The sequence below is a fragment of the Pomacea canaliculata genome, linkage group LG1 (assembly GCF_003073045.1).
Source record: "Pomacea canaliculata isolate SZHN2017 linkage group LG1, ASM307304v1, whole genome shotgun sequence".
In the NCBI taxonomy this organism is placed as follows: Eukaryota; Metazoa; Mollusca; class Gastropoda; order Architaenioglossa; family Ampullariidae; genus Pomacea; species Pomacea canaliculata.
In genome coordinates, this window is record NC_037590.1 from 2,539,326 (window position 1) to 2,558,193 (window position 18,868).

General features: G+C 36.4%; 2 protein-coding genes across 4 annotated transcripts in view; one reads left to right on the forward strand and one right to left on the reverse strand.

Moving 5' to 3' along the window:
* The first annotated feature begins 76 nt into the window (after positions 1 to 76).
* Positions 77 to 14,420, forward strand: LOC112556627 (sn1-specific diacylglycerol lipase beta-like). 3 transcript variants are annotated; one of them, XM_025225818.1, is made up of 13 exons: positions 77 to 316; positions 1,837 to 2,325; positions 2,807 to 2,897; positions 3,687 to 3,997; positions 4,568 to 4,697; positions 5,275 to 5,358; positions 5,907 to 6,062; positions 6,287 to 6,417; positions 6,749 to 6,890; positions 7,459 to 7,596; positions 8,109 to 8,132; positions 10,169 to 10,275; positions 13,231 to 14,420. In XM_025225818.1, the coding sequence occupies exons 1-13, from the start codon at positions 222 to 224 to the stop codon at positions 13,232 to 13,234; spliced, it is 1,902 nt and encodes a 633-aa protein (XP_025081603.1). In that variant the 5' UTR covers positions 77 to 221; the 3' UTR covers positions 13,235 to 14,420. The 3 variants fall into 3 exon arrangements, with proteins under 3 accessions (XP_025081603.1, XP_025081585.1, XP_025081594.1); XM_025225800.1 differs by lacking the exon at positions 13,231 to 14,420 and adding an exon at positions 11,365 to 13,081; XM_025225809.1 differs by lacking the exons at positions 8,109 to 8,132; positions 13,231 to 14,420 and adding an exon at positions 11,365 to 13,081.
* Positions 13,953 to 18,868, reverse strand: part of LOC112556620 (E3 ubiquitin-protein ligase SMURF2-like) — a 43,654-nt gene continuing 38,738 nt past the window's right edge. The window contains exon 18 of the mRNA XM_025225789.1: positions 13,953 to 18,496. Coding sequence (XP_025081574.1) covers positions 18,397 to 18,496 — 100 coding nt within the window. The 3' untranslated portion in view covers positions 13,953 to 18,396. The remainder of the gene's footprint in view (positions 18,497 to 18,868) is intronic.

The window sequence follows — 18,868 nt, forward strand, 5'->3', positions numbered from 1 at the left end:
AAAAATTTCATTGTAATATTAGTATAAGTCTCGGGTTGTATATCAAGATTATGTCGAACTTTTGTTCATTAGAATACAATGACCAATGAAGACATTTTGGAGGAGCCACACAATTTTCAACACCGCTTTTAAAGTTGCTAGCTTTCTGACTTGGATTGTTGTGGCTTCACTTCGTCACTGACTTCAGACAATTTAATGTAGGTTCATAAGAAATATCGACGATGCCTGGAATAATCTTCTTAAGGCGACGATGGGCAATTGCAAGTGATGACTTTGTTTATCCCAGTTTTGTTGAATTGTGCTTTCGATCTTCCTGGTAAGCTATACTTGCAAATTTTATTACTACAGTTGTACTGAGACATTTCATCTTTACATGTACTTAGCTTATTTTTTCAATAAGATTAGAAACAAATAACCGTACTTTGAATAAATTGAATCAAAATTGTAGACATTCTTCCGAGGAGTACCTGTGGTTTGTGGAAGGATTTTTTTGGGTGCGTTAAGTATATATATATATAGCGACTATACCTATCACTACGATGTACGTACAAGATGAGGTCTAGCCTGTTCTTTCTTTCGTCTCTTTTTTTTTTTTTTAACTTTACGGGCTGAATCGAGCTTCAAAGCACGATCGATATATTAGTCAGTTTGGCTTTGGGGTTTGCTTAGTTAATTTGATTTAATTAACACGTGAATCAAAATGAGTATTATTCATGCTCGAAGCTATATATAATATTGCCTTACTCAAAAGATCGGATAAAGAAAATAATGAATAAATTTACAGATTTTTGAGTGTGATATTCATAAGTTGAGTAAAAGTGTGACATAGAAGATGTATACATTCTTGACCCTTGATTGACTTAATGTAGCAATTAAGGTATTTTATTGTGCTTGTCAATGTCATTTTGAACTTTGTAACATATAAACTTCTTTTGTAAGATTTAAACTCATGTACGCAAACACACACACAGATATATAAATAAGCATGTTCACACAGAATAGCAATCCAATAAACCAGTGGCAAAAATCCATATTTATATATAGATCCATATATTTGCAAACTAAGGATATCCCCAGTGCCTCGAGGTCCTCCGATCCAAATAAAAAAATTCCTTTAAAATATCCCTTTTAAGCAACTTTACAAAATCCCAGCATCAAATTTCAGAGTTTCCTCCCTCTTCCATTATTATTTCTAACCCCTAAACCTGACCCAAAATACAGCATAGTGGACACTTTATTTACTTTCAACTCTCTCAGTTGGCAGTCTACCACTGATGATACTATTAATTGTCATTATCTTTCTTAATCACTTTTGTCTTGATATCCTGTGCCAACAGCAACTTCATTGGGTCCATTTATATTACACTACTACACTGTTTCATATGTCCCAATCTTGCATGCCAGCTTAACTGAATACCCCTCCTCTTTATCAGACACTCCATTTAACATAAACCAGCACCCTACTCACCCTACTCTTACCCTTAGTCACTGGCTTTTAGTTTTGTAAATTCACATAAGTGATATAAGTAATTCTTATCCTTAAAAAATGGTGTGTACATGTATATGAATCTGCATGTGTGTGCATGCATACTTACATGCACAAGTGTGAAAGGAGGAGAGTGCGAAATTATGTAAGAGTAATAATAGTAGGATAATTAGATTATCTTCCCTGTGTTCAATAAAGAGGTTTTTTAGGGGTATGAGACTTCTTGGTTTCTTTCACAGGTGAAAACAGATTACGCAATATTTTTTCAAATTAGAGGCTTATGATCTGTGTAGAAAATCAAAAAGGTGCTGCATTTTAATGACTGAATTCTTTACCTGATTGTTTGACAGGTTGCTGGCCATCTCCATTCTCTTTGGAATTCACCATGGCAGCTTTAACTGTGATAATGGTTATCTACTTCGTTACTACTATACTGGAAGCATCATTCTACTGTCATTTGGCATAGTCCTTACAGCAGCAATGATGTGGCTGAGCATGAAGGGATCCATTAGAAATGACTATGCTCGACGACATTTGAACATCATTTTATATTTGAAATTACTTCTGCTCCTGCCAGAAGCCATTTGGATCACTGTAGCAACATACTGGACTTTTGGCTTCTCGTATTCCTGTGAGTTAACAGTTTATTGGACAGCAAGAGGGGCAGTCATCTGTGCTTGGATTGTTGGCTTTTGGATGTTTATTGGAATTTTGATTGTGTTTGACCCCATGGGATCTGTTGAACAACATATGGATCTTTCAGAGACCTCTTCAAGGAAAAGTTCAAAGTACCTCATCGCTAACAGCAAGAGTGTGAATGCCAGAGTATGGGAGCAGAGGTAGTGTTGGCTGCTTTGTCTTTACAGTATGACTTACTATATGAATGCAGCAATATTTTGTTTAGGCCCAGAGTTCAAAGATAATGAAAAGATTAAAATCTTATAAGAATATCAACCATGTACATATAACAATGCAGAATGAAGTGCATCAGAACTATCCCTTGTAGTGATAAATATTTATTAGGAGGTTGAATAACTTGTTTGGAGCAAAAAGTTGCTGGTTTAAGGCTGTACGACCAGATAGAAAACTTCTCCCTGATTTATAATAGAAGATACCAAGTGGCAGGAGAAGATTGGGCTCTACATTTTGAACGTCGTTTCCTAGACGCTGACTAACAGTTTATTGCCTATGTGGCCACTAGGCTGCGGGACTTTTACCTTATCTTTTATAACAAGTACATCATTACATATTATGGCATTTTATACTTAACAGTTTTAGAAATACTGTACCTTAAAGAGACCCTTGATTTTTTTTTTGCAGGTGTCGGTGTTTATGTTGCTGCATTTCCAGCAATCAGGAGATTGATAACGCTTTTGCTGATGTGTCAAAGCTTGTTGCTGACTTCTTTAAGGTGAGGGTAACATCTCTAAACAAAATTACATCAAGCATTATGCCTACTTAAGAGAACTGTTTAGTTCATTATGGTTGTTTTTTTTTTTTTTTTTTTTTTGGTTGAGACAGACTAGTCATATTTGGAAATTTTTGCAGATTTTGGCAAACAGTGTAAGAATGAAAACATAAACGGAGGGAGAGAAAAGATTATATTTGATTGCAGATTGTTTAGTGATGTATATCATTTTGGATGCCATTCATTTATTCATCCCTTGGCTGGTACCAGTTGATAAATGGGTATGCTGGTCCGACAGAACTGGTCTTAGGGGAGAACAAATGGAGAGATGCAGTCCCAGTGGCTTATTAGGGTGGCAAATTGTTCTAATACACAGTCCATGTAGGAAATTCTGCTCAAGCACTTGGTCTCAAAAGCCTGTATTCTCTTAGTATCAGCAAGCAAACTTCACATCTCACAGGTGTATTATGTTATTGGAACTACAAAAGTTGTTGGGTCTCAGAAGAGGTCAACCAATGAGACAGGGTTATGGGTGCTAGGATAAACTACTTTATTTACTTATATTCCCCAGAATTTAAAACTGCTTTCTTGAAAAGCAGACAATATATCTTTACCCTTCCAGTTTTGCTTTTAGCATATCACAGACAACATTCCTTTATTAACACACTGGCAATATCAAAATAGTGGATGCAATCAAAAACTTGTCAATGAATGCCCAGAGTGCAGTGTGTTAAATAATAAAAGTCATGTGTACTTTGTGTCTGATGTCATTGATGTTTTCAAACATTTCAGGACACAGATCTCGTTGCCACTGACATAGCAGCTGGTCTGGTCTTGGTCGGCCAGGAACAGCGGCACCAGAAAGAGAAGCTTACAGCTGTTGCAGTCCATAGTGCTAATGCTGGAAGATCACCAACAACTATAGAAAATAATAGAGTGGATGTCATGAGAGCAAGCTATTCAAACAGAGGACAGCAGAAGAGCTGGATGACATTACCAATGATGACTCATTACATGAAGTTTGCCCTAGGTAGTTATGGCTGGCCATTCTTCATGTATAACCATTTCACGACAGGCGTGTGTCGATTGTGTATTGCATGCAGGTATGTATAAGAGGCTAAAATGTGGTTCCTAATTTTTTTTTAATATACTTTCTTTCATAAACACACTGACCATGCATAATTAGACAAATCAGTGCAGGAATTGTATATCAGAAGGTTTAACTATTTCAACGTAAAATATCTAGTAAATTACTACAGCTAAGTGTTCAGTTTATCAAATGTTAAAAATTCAGTTAAACAAGAATGAAAGAAAATGACGCAGAACACATTTGATCCAGGATTGAATGATTGGATTACTTCAACAACAGCAAAAAATCCCAGCCAAAAAGTGTACGCAAAAAGTTGAGTAAATATAAAATATGGAAAGTACCTATTTTTAAGCTGAGTAAATATATAATGTGCAATGTAGCTATTTTTTAAGATGGCCTTAGTACCACAGCAGCTTCACTTTGGGCAATTGCCTTTCTTTAGAAAACTGGTAAAATTGGGAGGGGGATGATTTCTCATTAGCTCCTACTAGTACAACACGTGCACACATGCACCCTCACAGTAGTGTAAATAGCTGTATGGTACGGGTATTATTATCATCATCATCATCATTATTATCTACAGGTGCTGTGCCTGTGTGAGGGCACCCAAAGATGTTGTGTCTGACAACATTTGTCATTGTCATACAGCTGCCATCAAAAATTTGACCAAAATTAAAGATCAGGATCTCATATATGTCAGCTTCCATGATAAGGTTAGAAAGGGAAACTAATATGCTACTAAAGACTGGGCACAATGACCCACCCAACGCTTCATTTTTTTCAATAGTTGTGAATGGTTATTATTTTTTTCAGTTTGGATTTTTAATCACAAGCTTTTCAAAAATGTGTCTATTTGGGGAAGTGATTCTGCACAAGGAACATGCTTTGATGATGGCTATGACAAACAGATAAAAAAAGCTTACTTTTTCTAGTTTGTGTCACATATGCTACAATACCACATCAGACAAAAAAGATGAAATTCATAATATGCATAACATACGATGATCCAGCTTTATTGCAGTTCAAAGTGACTATTTAAACCACTTTTCTTAGAAGTAAATATAATCCCAAAATATATCTTTCATTTGCTAATGTTAATATTTCGTGAATATGTCTTTTTTTTTCTTTTAACAGCGAAACTTAAAAACACTTTTTAAAACTTTTGACCTTTCAGTATTTACAGTATTCTGTCTTCTAGTCAGCTTACTAAGAAACACTCTTAAATTGAAATATTTTTACTTTAAGAGGAGAAAAAAGAAATATATTTGGATAATTTACTACTATTTACAGTATCTGGAAATACCATTTTATGTTGCTGTCGACCGAAGGTTCAGCTCGGTTGTTGTCAGTATAAGAGGTACCTTGTCACTGCAAGTAAGTATTGCTGGTTTTTTTTAAGAAAATTATTAATTACTTTCTTGTAATACTGTCGGTCATGTTAATCATCAAGTATGGCTCCAACTGTTTACACTATCCTTCATACCTTCATCCATTGCTTTACGTTCTGTTTCTGTACATATCTCCTGTCCACTATCTGTTCATTTATTATTGCTGGTCTGGGCAGTGAGTGCGATCTTTCTTGGTTGTGGTCCTGCGCATTACAAATACCCATTATTATTATTAATCAATGGTCCATACACACAGCTCTTACCTTAAACTCGTCACTGCTTAGTTATATAAACCAATAAGTTTGAATGCTATAATAGAATGCCAACAAAAAATTTGTAAAATTCCACCCTTTCCTAGATGGTACCTTAAGAATCTGTCAGCTATAAACAGAGCTAATGGCAGCAGTTGTTTAATTGAGTTTTTGGGAAGAATATCATCTGTTTGATTTATCAAAATGTATTTTTAAAATTAAGGATATACTCATCAATTTTATATACAATTTTTAACTGAGTGTGTCAGATCTTTCTTCACAGGATGCTCTCACAGATTTGTCAGCAAAAGGTGTGCCACTGGAAATAGATGGTGTCCCAGATGCTTTCTGTCACAGTGCTATGCTGAGGTGTGCAGAGTATGTCAAAGCAGAACTAGAGAACAGACAACTTTTGGAAAAAGCTTTTTCTTCTTTGGAGGTAAGGACACTGCACAAATGCATGGATATGAGTGTTCATATATCATATTTTTCTTATTTTTAGTTGAAATATTTTGATTTTTTAAAATTTAATCAAATCTTTGTTAAGAAGGGATTATTAATAAGAAAAAAATTAGGCACATATTCCTTATGGACAGATGATATTTTACATACGTAGGAATGGGTAATGAACGACTTCATGAAATGTTTTTTTTTTCTTTTAAGGAGGGTAGCAGACTGTTCATTGTGGGCCACAGTTTGGGGGCTGGAGTGGCAGCCATATTGACTATATTGCTAAAATCTTCATACCCAAATATTGCTTGCTTTGCATACTCACCTCCTGGTGGACTGATGAGGTAAGTGTGTGTGGATTTCCTTCTGTACACTCAAGCAAAAACTGCTTCTGCCCACCTAACCAAGAAAGGTAAAGGTAGTGGAAGAAGAGAAGCTATGCTGTACACAAGACTTGGTAGACTACATTAACTATGTAAACTCCATAAACTACCTGTTCGCAGTCCCTCTTACCATTATGGGGCTTTCACTGAAGTTTTTTTTTCTTTTAGTTAGTGTATCTTTGCTGCTATATTAGTGTATCTTACTGCTTTTTTTTAAAAAAAAAACTGTGTTTGAATGTATTTTTGAAGTCAGCAGCATTCAGGCCACTTGAAACTTCACTTTTTTCACCAGTCTAAGTGCCAGCCACTACACTCAAGACTTTGTATGCTCAGTGGTTGTTGGAGATGACATTATTCCTCGACTAAGTATGCCCAATATGTGTTACCTCAAAATACAGTTGCTGAGAGCTCTGTGTACCTCTAACACTCCAAAGGTTAGCATATTTTTAAATTTTAAAAAAAAAACTATTTAACCTCAACAAAGAAGTATGCTTGCACCTAAGTCATGGAGATAATTTGAGAATGGTGCATTAGTCTTATCAGTTTTTCTTACTATCCTTCATAACATTTTTAAAAATCATGCTTTTATATTGTGTAACTATAGACTTTGTTGCTTCTGGCTGATTAGTATTTAAATGTTCTGTTTGATCATTCTGTTTATGGTTTCATAAATGTGAAAGTGTGGAGTGCAGATATGTGTCAGAACTGTCTGATAGGGTAGCTTATTTTCCCAAACTTAAAAATTCCAGTAGCAAGTTTTCTCCCAGGCTTGATTGTCACCTAATCTATCTAGTCAGCACTTCAAACTGCCTTGACTTGAGTCACCCTTAGAGTCCTGAGAAGAATGACAGAAAACTTGTTTACAAGCATATAACAGTCTCAGAAACTAAAGATTCAGATGAAAAAGAGGAAGGTGTTGTCTGTTCCTCATCCACTAATTCACAAGATGTGAAGAAGCAGTTGACACTTTTCATATAGTCACATGATTGGTGCTGTTTGCAGTACAAGATCTTAGCATCAGGCTGCTTCCGTATTCTGTGTGGGTGCACACCTCACTTTGTCTCCAGCAGCAGCTTGGAAGAAGAATCACCACTTACTCCTCAGTTACAAGCACAGTATTCTACTATGATACCTGTTCAGGTAAGGAGAAAACTGTTTAAACTCTGTCATCATAGCTGCTTAGACTGTGTCATCATAACTACCAGAAAGACTCAAAGTTATGAGAAAGTTTGATTTTATGATGCACTTTTTACAATGTTGAAGAGAAGTTGTTGGGATGATGGTAACCTTACAGACTGAAAAAGAGTGGAGAGAGAGAAAGAGAGAATGTGTTTATGTCTGATTGTGTGGATGCATGTGTACGTATGTAAGTTCAATAGACCTATACAGATGATGTGCATTAAAAAAATAAATATGTGTTGTTCATTTACATAATACCTTTTCCTTACACCAAAGGCAGGCTCAGAGCACTTTACACACTTACATGGTGTGTGTGCTTTATATGTCAACGTGCAAGCTTTGCATTTAACATTACAAGGCAGCAGTGCATATGAATTTCCCACATTATAGACAAAACAGAAAACTCTGGTATTTCATAATTATAAAAATATTCAATAGAATGATCAAATTCTGTTTATGCTTTTTCTACTAAGCTGGGAACCGAGAGACATATCAAGGTAGGAAATTCATGCAAGATACATATAAACCTGCCTGTTTTTATGTCGTTATGGTTGCTTTATTATCACTCTTTGAATAAATTTGCTCTAGCTGTACCACATTTTCTTAATGTCAAGATGCTGCCACTAATATTTATTTGTAACACTCATGGTTATTTTTTAACCAGTGTATAATGCTGTGTAACAAAAAGATAAACCAAGATAAGTACCAAATAATCATTTTATCTAAGTCCAGCACTTTAGTTTCACTGAGTAGTTTGGACCAAGAAAGTGATGTGATTTTTTTGTGCTGGTGAGTGGGAGAAAAAGAAACACTTAAAATCAGCACTAACCTGGTTTGACGCCATTAAATTACATACACATAATCAAGGTCATGACTAATCTAAAACTGTCAGTATGTGTTATGTAGGTCCCTGATTACTAATATATCGTAATGACAGCATAGTCTGCAGTGCACATAGAAAAATGTCAATGGTTTTAGGTTTTTGCATCATGACAATGAAACAGTTGCTTGTTCAGATTTAGATAGTAACTTGCCAAGAACTAAGACCAGTCATGGAAAAATAGTTTTGTGATTTGGTATACCATTCATGTGTTTATCCTTTAAACTCTTAATCATATTTGTTCCCAGAATAATTGAACGTCGCTGTGGTTTTATTTTTCCTGTGCTAGTAACTAATTTGCATATTCATTTATGTACCGTATTATATATTTGATCACTAATTACAGGTAGGGTACTTGGGTAATTTCCCTTTATTGTAGGATGTTAGCTTCGTTTTCATAGTTTTCTGCATGCTGAGTATCGAACATTGTTTTGCTACATTGATCACACACCTTACAGCTGTGACCTTGATTGGAGTCTGATAGTAAATACCAGTCTTGCCATTATGGCTGCCATTCCAGCTCCCAAACTCTGGCAGTCTTGCAGTGTAATATAAATTATAAAGTTATAAAATGTTACAAAGCTCATTCTGATAAGCACATTGGCTTTCTAAGGCCACAGGTTCTTAACTTTAAAAGATCCCATGTGTTTGAAGTGTTGTGTCCATGCATCCAACAATGTTCACATTGTATGACATTAGCACAGTATACTAGTTTCACTTTTTCTCCTTTCTTGTACTGCATGACTAGCTTCTGGAGCCAGAGAGGGGCCATGAGAAGGGGTGGTAAACTGCACCAAAATAATCTGATTAAAGCCATGTCAAATTTACACATGTCTGCATGTGCAGATGTACTCACATGCAAAGTGAGGGAGCACACAGCATGTCACTGCTTAGTCTGGTTTGTGCATATATCTTTAGCTTTAGGTTGCTCTGCTTGTGGGTTCTTTTTTTAATTTTTAGTTAAATGCTAAATGCTTGCTGTGATAGAGCCTTTGCTGTTGACATGGTTTTAACAGCAACCATTCATTTTTAATGTATAGATGATGTGTATATGTGATTGCTATGACCCTGGTTTTGCCATGGTCCTCATATCATATCTCTGGTTTAAGGATGGTTTGTGAAGGATTTACATCTTGAAATGTTTGATTCAGTGATAGCCACATCTTGATTATGAGTTCAAATATAGTTGGTGCTTTGTGTTTAGTATTTTCAAGCCAGACATTGTATTATTGTTGAGATACATCTGGAATGATATTGCAGCTGCCCATACAAATAGTAAGGTGTATCCTTCCCTGTACCTAAATGTCTGTATTATTAACAAGAGTTCATATGTGATCAAGGAATCTGTTCACCAGGTTACTCCTAGCACTAATGCACACAGTGATTATCAGTCTTGGAATATTATAAGTTTAAGCAACATTTTGGAAAAGCATCAAATTTTTTATTTTATGATGTGTCTTGAGAGAAGGTAAAGGAAATGGGGGAAACAGAACCAAATACTTCTAAAAATGTGACCAACTTATTCATAATATGGTGGGCAGTGACTGTGCAGGAAAACGTCTGCAAACAACGTTCCCCGAGCATATCAGATGATGGTTTTTATGATTGCAAAGTGCAGCAGTTGGATAGATGTATGAACTCTCTGTCATACAGAAGGCCCTCCTGCTGGCTGAAGACTACGCTAAGGAGATGGCTGCTGCAGAGTGGCAGCTATTTCCACCAGGGCAAATTCTACATATTACGGAGGATGAAGAAGGCCGGTGAGAAGTTGCTTTTTGTTGCTTTGTACTTTTTGTCTGGAGGAAGAGGATATGTCACTCTTAAGTTTCTAAATGAATTTCTAATTAGTTTAATTGTTGGTCACTTTATCAGCTATCTGAAGTTAAAATAACAGTATGCGCTGCAGGGCATGATGTCAAATATTATAACTTGTAGATCCAGTTTCCTTGCCTGTCCTCTTTCCTGACAATATTATTTATATAGAGAAGCAGAACAGAGGGATAGCTGAGTGCCTAGGACACTTTCATCCAAGGCCAGAAGTACATGAAATAACATGTTCAGTACCAGTGAGGTCCAACATTCTTTCCCCAGTGAGAGATGGGATGAAGGGCACCATCCTTATTAAAAAAAACAAAAGCAAACCACTGATCCCAATTTAATGCACTCTTTCTCCCTAACAACCAAAAGGTAATAACACTACCTTTTGTTATTACCGTGATATTTAATATCACTGTTACACTGCCATCATATAATGCTCTCCATGTTAAATACGGTGGGCTTGCTTCTGTGAGCAGGAAAGTGTTTATAAAAAAGTTATTATAATTATTCCTGATTGCTGAGAGTAGCTGTTTTGTTGTTGTGTGGAATGGTGAAATTCACCTGGTAATGATGCATTTTAAACAGGTCGCTAAGAATAAAAAGTCTTCATATGATTTCATAATCATCATTCTTTAACAAAATTGTTTTTAGCAAAGACCATTATTTTCAGATCCATGTTAATTGCTGTACTGCTATTAATAATAAGGCAGATAGTAAATGTCTACTGTCAAAATTATATTTAGTTCCTGTTCTAAATATTGTGAGTACGTGCATGCATGTTCTTGTATAGTTTCAGTTCTTTTTGTCCTCAAGAACTGTTCTATTACGTCCTCACTTTCAGGTAGAGAGAGATATAGGAAACTAATAGCCACTGAAGCTGGTCTAAAGTTAAAGAAATACATAATGACTAATTGGTTCCACCCATTCCCCACTTTAGCCACAGCTGCTCCAGATCTGATGATTTGTGTCTTTAGTCTGAAGGCTAACAGACTAATGATTTTTTTTTTTTGTGGTGGGGGGTGTCTTTCCAGTCTGTGCAGTGGAGAACCTCAATATACAGCAGTGTGGTCTACGCCAGAGGCCTTTAGTTCCGTTGTAATCAGTTCCCGGATGATTATGGATCACTTTCCAGATGTGGTTTTGCAGGCTTTGAGTCAGCTGGAAAGTTGCAACTTTGTTCCATCGGCAGGACCCATGGTACATGAACCAAGTGACTTTGTTTGTTGACTTCTCAGGACTGTGGAAATACCTGAACTACAACTGCCAAACTATTTACTGAGCTATTTACTGCCAGCATTTATTACAACCACACATGGTAGTTTAAGTTTCTTTAAGTTCTGTTTTGATGGATCAAGCTTGATGAGTTTTTAATAAGTCAGGCAGAGATGAAGGAGCAAAATATTTTTTGACCGAATAAATAAAAGGACAGTCAGTGTTACATGTATAACGAGTTTAGTCACAATCAAAAGCAGAAGACATTGGGTACTTTCTCTCATATGAAGTCATTGGCTTTGTGTTCTCTGTTTGAAATCCAGAGCAGCCTCTTCAGGCACTTGTTTTCTAATGCTGGGTTCTCCTCTTCATATCAGCAAGCAGAGTCACGTTTCACAACCATAAAGCGGTACTATGAAAGATTGTACTTGGAAGTTGTCTGTGCCAGACTCAGCCTAGCCATTGCTGTTACTGCAACTATTTTGATGTAGATATCTGTCAAGTTATTATCAATTTGTGTGGAAGTTCACCTCACAATCTTTGGTGTAGTGGCCCAACTTCTGCAGATAGAATTATTCCATCAACACAACTCTTGTGAGAGCAAAACGCTAACGGTCATTGTACACTGAGGTTCCTGGAGATACAGGATGCCTGTATTGTGCGCAATGCTTGCTGCGATAGCTCGACTTCAAAGCTTTCTTAAGCAGCTGCACAAATATTATCAGAGTTTGAAGTCAACACTGCATGGGCAGATCTACAATATAAGAAATGGCAAGGTGGCGCAGATGTGGCAGTAGAAATAAAATGGCCCAGGAAAAGATGAAAAGTGATGCAGACACAAAAATCCATCCAGGAACGTGGCAAATATTGTTAACAGATGTACTGAAAACTTAACGAAAATCAACGGGTAAATATTAAAAGTGAGGGAGATCAGTCACTATTGTCAGTTAATAGAAGAGACATCACTCTATTTTAATTATCTAATTTTTTAATTAGGTAAATGACAGTTTTTTAAATAAAATGTTCACTTCATGTAAATATCTTGTTTAACTCATCTCATAAAGGGAAAGGTGGTGGTGGGGATGGGGGGGAGGCAACTAACGCTGTATCCCGGCAAGGCAGCCAGCCCTGTAAACAGATGCCACGTGCAGAGAAAGAACACTGTGCCTGAGACGAGATCTGAACCCAACTGTGTTGGTGACAGGCACTCACTGTTGTCTCCAGACTGCCCCTCTCATAAAGGAATGTTCTTTATCATTGTGTATAGATGACAGTATCAACTATGTTACATAGTGCTCATAATGTTTATTGTTTTGCTGTGATTTTGCATCACATAAGTTATTTTGAATTTCTTTTTTAGTTTTTTTTGTGTGTGTGTTTACACCCAGTTTTGTTAATTTATGTTCAGTTAAATTATTGTAGTATTGATGGATTCAAATGCTGTATTCATGTCAGATTGTATTTGTTTCAACATGGTATGAAAAAACCCACATGAAAACAGCTCTTTGCAACACAATAAAAATATTTTGTCACCAAGCTCATGTTTTATTCTGAAATTTGTGTGTATAAAAGTCTGCACCAGTTGTGCTTTGATGATTTTCAAGTCTTGTAGCTTTAGAATTTCAGGTTGGCTTTCAGCTTCTCTTCATAACTTTGATAATTAGATCATCTCTTTCCTATTCCAGATGAGGTCCTATGAAGGTAATAAAGGTGAATCTCCTCATGCACACAAAATGAAGGTAATTTAAAATGCCTCATGTTTTATTGGTGTTTAAAATTGCCCATCGACTTTGTATTCACCAGTTTTTACCTGAAAGCCTCAAAATATCACCTTCTTCACTTGACATGCTATAATCATAGTGTAGGATGCTTTGTCTGTTGTAATTTCCATTTATAATTCAGTTACATATAATCTCAGTATCATCTTATAAGATATACGTTTCAATGATACCTCAAGGGTGCTGTGAGGGAGGCTGAGATCTTGAACTAATTAGACATATTCCTGAATATTCATGACACTGCACTGAGCATTACTGTGCACAATATTTGCAGCTTTGCTTTTAAAGAATGGGTTTATTACTCATTACTGTTCTTCATTTAACTTTGCCCAGTCATTTGAAAAAAAGTTGCTCTTCTACACCATAAACTACTTAAAGATTTTTAAGTAGCACTCATTCAACTTTCCTGCTGTTCTGCTGTAATGATCCCCTTATCTATCCAGTTCTGAAACTGCAGTATACCTCTTGTATGTGACTTTTGATTAGCTCATTTCACAAGTCTACATCTACCTTTTCTATGACTAATATAAGATATTAATATGCTAAATGTATGCGAGTATAATAAGACTATTTATCCATTCAGTATACAACTTAAAACATTACTGAAAGTCACAAGATTTAAGATAACACACATTTCCAAAGTGTTTATTGTAACAGACCACAAAAAAAAAAAAATATGTGTTCTGCATGCTTGGCAATGCACCAAACCACATGTGCCCATGCTGTGACATTTAAACTTGCTTTTGCATGCACATATATACCAACACTTGCGGCACACTTGATCCATCTCTCACAGGCATTAGCTTGTTCTTTTCACTCCATTTACCATTCAAATCATCACATTTGCCTCAAGACATTGTGCGTGTAAAGTGACTCACTTTTCCCCAAAAAGAAATTAGCATTGAATTCGTTAGGCATGACCACCTAGCAACCCAAGCAGCATGCTGTTAAACACTAAAGAAAGAGAATCCCAAAATTACTCAAATGATCAAACCATTTCTAAAGAACCCTGTAGCATGAATTGGCTCAAACATGTTTGGTCAAACATTCCTCTTCAAAACAGACAACTCTTCTACTTGAGCACACGATAAAAAAAAGCATGATCTGTTGTTGCTTTCCATCAGAAACGTGCTTTGTATTTGTCAAATGGTTTCTGGGTAAAAAAGGTCACATTTATTCTAGTAATGAAGGCTAGCCAGTTGTCACATGACCAACCTCCCCTCCTAAGCACATTTTATCTAATGTTGGTGTTGGATCATAATATATTCGTGGCATAATGACAACCTAGTGTCCACTTATCTGAATCCATTTGACAAAGGGTGTTAAGCAGCCTTAATGCGTCGCAATAGGATCATTCAAAAAAAATTTTTTTTTTCTTTTCAGCATGAGACCTCAAAGCCTTATGCAGTAGATACTGATCAGAAACTGCTCACTGAAATACTTTATATTTTAGACTTTTTTAATTAGCTCAAATCATATTTAAGTAGAATTTATCATAAAAACGTGAGTGCAAATATCTGAAACTTTTGTCACCAATTTGCAGAATGCCATGAATGTATTAAGGAGCATGAGAGAGACCATTGTCTCTGCTGAGAAAATTGCTGCACCCAGGTGAAAGGGAAACGAAGGGTAGAAAGAAATGTTAAGTGAAAACCAAATTCAGGATCTCCACAAGACAACCTCCATCATTTACTGGAGTAATAAAGTTCAATCCTTTTTCTATGCCATTTCTAGAGCATGAACTTTGATGGAGCTAAATGTGCTGCAATAGACCTATTGATCAACTTCTTTGACAAATCTCTAGCAAGTTTCTAAAGAAAAATGGCTAAGCAAACATACTATCCAGTTTTTAATATCTTCAAAACAGGTCAACTGGCCAAGCTTGTGATGTGAAGTAAATTTAAGACCAATAAACAGTGACGGATGGACAATGCCAATTTCTTAGAACAATTAAAAAAGTAATAAAAATACTCTATGATGTGATGAAAATGAATGCAGAAAATTCCCTGCACTGTGTTAATTCCAACAAACGAAGCAGACCCCTGAGATAACTAGTATATGATTCATGAAGACAGACATTTTTCAGCCACCACAAGTGCACAGGAAGTCACACAACTGCATAAATGAATAATACTAGATTACTCTTCAACAATTAATGAAGATTAGCATTTTACAAATTTCTTAGTCACCTGTTCATTCCTAGTGGTCTTCAGTGCTCTGAAATTTTATTTCAGTTATGACTCTAAAGTTGACTTTTTAATAACTGGGTACTAGAAACTGACGAAAAATACAGGAATGAAGACAAGTAATTCTATATTTTGCTTCAATTTGTGGACAAGAATATGAAAACCCTTGGATTTCTCAACTGATTGAAATCAAAGTTAATGGATGATCTGGTCCAACAAAACTGATTAGAGCACAATGGTTATCCATCCGAATCTCCATGCTCCTACAGAACCTCCCTCCCCTACCCCACCAAAAAAAACCAAAAAAAACCAAGAGGCTTATCATCAGCCACTGCATCATTCTATAAACATTGCTTGTTTTAGACAAGATGGAAGGCTTACAGACATGATGCCTGAATCATGCACTTCATGCTTTTTTAAATGACAAGTGTATCTATTCACAAAAAGTGACCATAAAATACATCATTAATGGGTTTAAAAAATACACGGTGTGGAACAACATAAATTACTAAAATTTTTCAAAATTCTAAAGGACATCTTTGTCTGGAAGCATTTCCACCTTCCAACTCTTACACACAGCTCCCTTAGTTCTGGTCTAGTCCAGTTTCTGCAGAATGTAATAGGCTATGAAAGTACAGGTTTACTAAAATGGATGTAGTGCAAACATTTCAGTTCCTCTCTACTCATGTGTTTACATGCACACACACTCAAGTGCACTCATTTAGCATCATATGGTATGGCATGCACAAGACGCTGTTAATTTAAAAAAAAAATTACTACCACACATACTCTTGGAAGAGAAGCTGGCACATGTGCACGACAATAAGATGATCAAATTGTATAATATCTGTGCACACAGCAGACTCATGCAAAACCTGGGATGATCCATCAAACATTTATACCCCCAAAAATTGTCATCTTTAAATTATTTGTAAAATGTGCATCCACCACGGTCAGTCTAGTGAGTGTTATTTTGGATTTTACATCTGTTAGTCACATCCTACTTGAACTGAAAATGCCACAAGTCTGGAGGCTTGACTGTTAATGAGAAAGTAATCAGTCCTCATCCTCTTCGTGTCAAATCAGCACTACGGATTTTAAAAAACATCAAACATCCTCAAAAATTGTAACAAAAGCTGATGCTAAATTACGTGAATAAATATGAGTAGTTTACATGAATGTACACAATAAACCAGCAATATAGACAGAGATATATACATTTTGGTTCTTTTTTTACTAATTTTATTTTTAGTACTTTAGTCACGCACAGTGGTGTGGTAGTTGCAGACAGGTTGGGCTTGGCATAGCAGTTTAACTTTATGTGTAGACTGCATGTCCTGGCTCCTTCCCATATCCCTACCTTCATCAAGTGAAGACATGCTGTATGCAATGAAAACTGACAAACCGCTGTCCTAATGACAAGATCAACAGGTGTGTATGTTCACATGCATGCAGTGGAGAATGTCCACAAAGGGATTAAAACATTCCTAATGCAGGGCTTTTAACTGTCATTTTGAAAAGGTGATGATTCAGATTTTTAAATTCCATTTTGCCAAGCGTCAAAATTCGCAAAGCAGCTAAACTAAGGGACGGGAGTAAATGGGAAAATCAAAAGATGTAGTGACGGAGTACTATAGGTACAAATTTAGTTGCTGATAATTCAAACAGTTTGTGTTGAGGCTCTACAAAGCTTTTCAAGGAGAAGGGAAACCACAAAAAGCAGCTTTAAAAAAATTACAACACAATGCTGAGAAGGTGAAATGCTGCCAAATTTAACTTAAAACCTGGTGTGCCAGGACAAATCTATCACACACACTGCCTGCCCTTGGTCTAGGAACCAGCAAGACGGTAAATCCATGCTGCCTCTTGATCATAGCAGCAGAAACTTCCTGCTCATCTGTTAGTTCTTAGACGTGTACTTGGTCAGATTATGACCTGAAAAGTTCTCCTCTGGCAGCAAACAAGAGAAAAGCTGGAGAACAGGCATCATGCTATTGATATTATGATTGAAAAACAAATACATGAACGACCATTGACAAGCTTTCTCCCTTATTGCAAAGGTCCATATCAAATAATTTGTCCGCATGGGGAAACCCTTATTTTTTCTTCAATTTTGTGCTCTTCAAGTTCAGTCACAGATGGACAAAAGAAGTGACAACCACACCTACTCATTTTATGGTAAGCAGAGCTGGTGATGTGTGAGCTGGTTTACAGATTGTTCTAATATTGTGGCACACAGGTTATGCTTGATCATCACATATTGCTAAAGGCACAAAACACACATACTGAGCATCACAAACTGATACACTCCCAACTTATGCCTTCATGCTTTGAAAAGTGAAAAAGCTTAAAGGATGCTCAGAATACTGTCTTTACAATCTTTTCTTGACAACTGTTCATAAAAGTGCTGGTTTATATACAGGGGGTTAAGTCTTGATTGCTTTGTTTGTTGGAATCTGTAATGTCTGTGCATTTTTATATTTAAACATGGTAAAAAGGTCTGCAATCTCTGAATGAAATGTGAGGGAATGAATATAACTCGTTAGAAGGCCACAAAGCCAGAGGTTGTAGAAGGGCACAACCTTGTTCTCCTGTTTGCTGGTTTCTCACTTTTAACTAGTGCACCACTTGACCACTCAGCCCAAAGAAGGCTAAATGTACCACCTTCCCCACCAGCAAAAGCAGTCATTTTGCACAGTCCTTCAAGGCACATTGAGCGAGTCATTCAGAAAATAAAATTTATCATCTCCTCCCTTTTCTCATGGTCCACCTCAAGTAGATGTTCATGGGACGGAGTGGGGAACACAGAGACTGCACCTTATCAAAGTCCTGGAAGGCTATAAAAAGCAAGCTGTCGGAGCAGAAGTTCATGAAGATTTCCAGAATCTTACTCCACGGCAAAGCCGCAAGTCTCTTCCACAGCACAAGTCAGTTTTGACAAAAATTTTTCGTAGCTTTCATATGGTGGGATGTCCAGACGGTTAAAGCTGGAAAAGAAAATGACAGGAAATGAGAACTTAATCTAATGGATCGAAAAAATCACATCAATATCTCAACTTCGCATTTCTTAGTTTCAGACAGCAACATGTATTTTGATAATTATAGTTATCCCTGTGTGCCAATTATGTTACCTAAAAAAGGGACCATCTGAGATCAGTAGTTTCTACCCTCAATTTATATCCTTATAAACTCTGGGGGGAAAAAATTCAGTAAATTATCTGATTATTTTATTGTTATCTCTGTTTGCATTTATGTTACTTGTAAGAAGGGACCATCGGAGAGAAGTGGGTTTTACCCTCAAACTGTATTCTCGTAAAGTCTGGTGAAAACGAACAGTTATCTTATTATTCACTCGATAT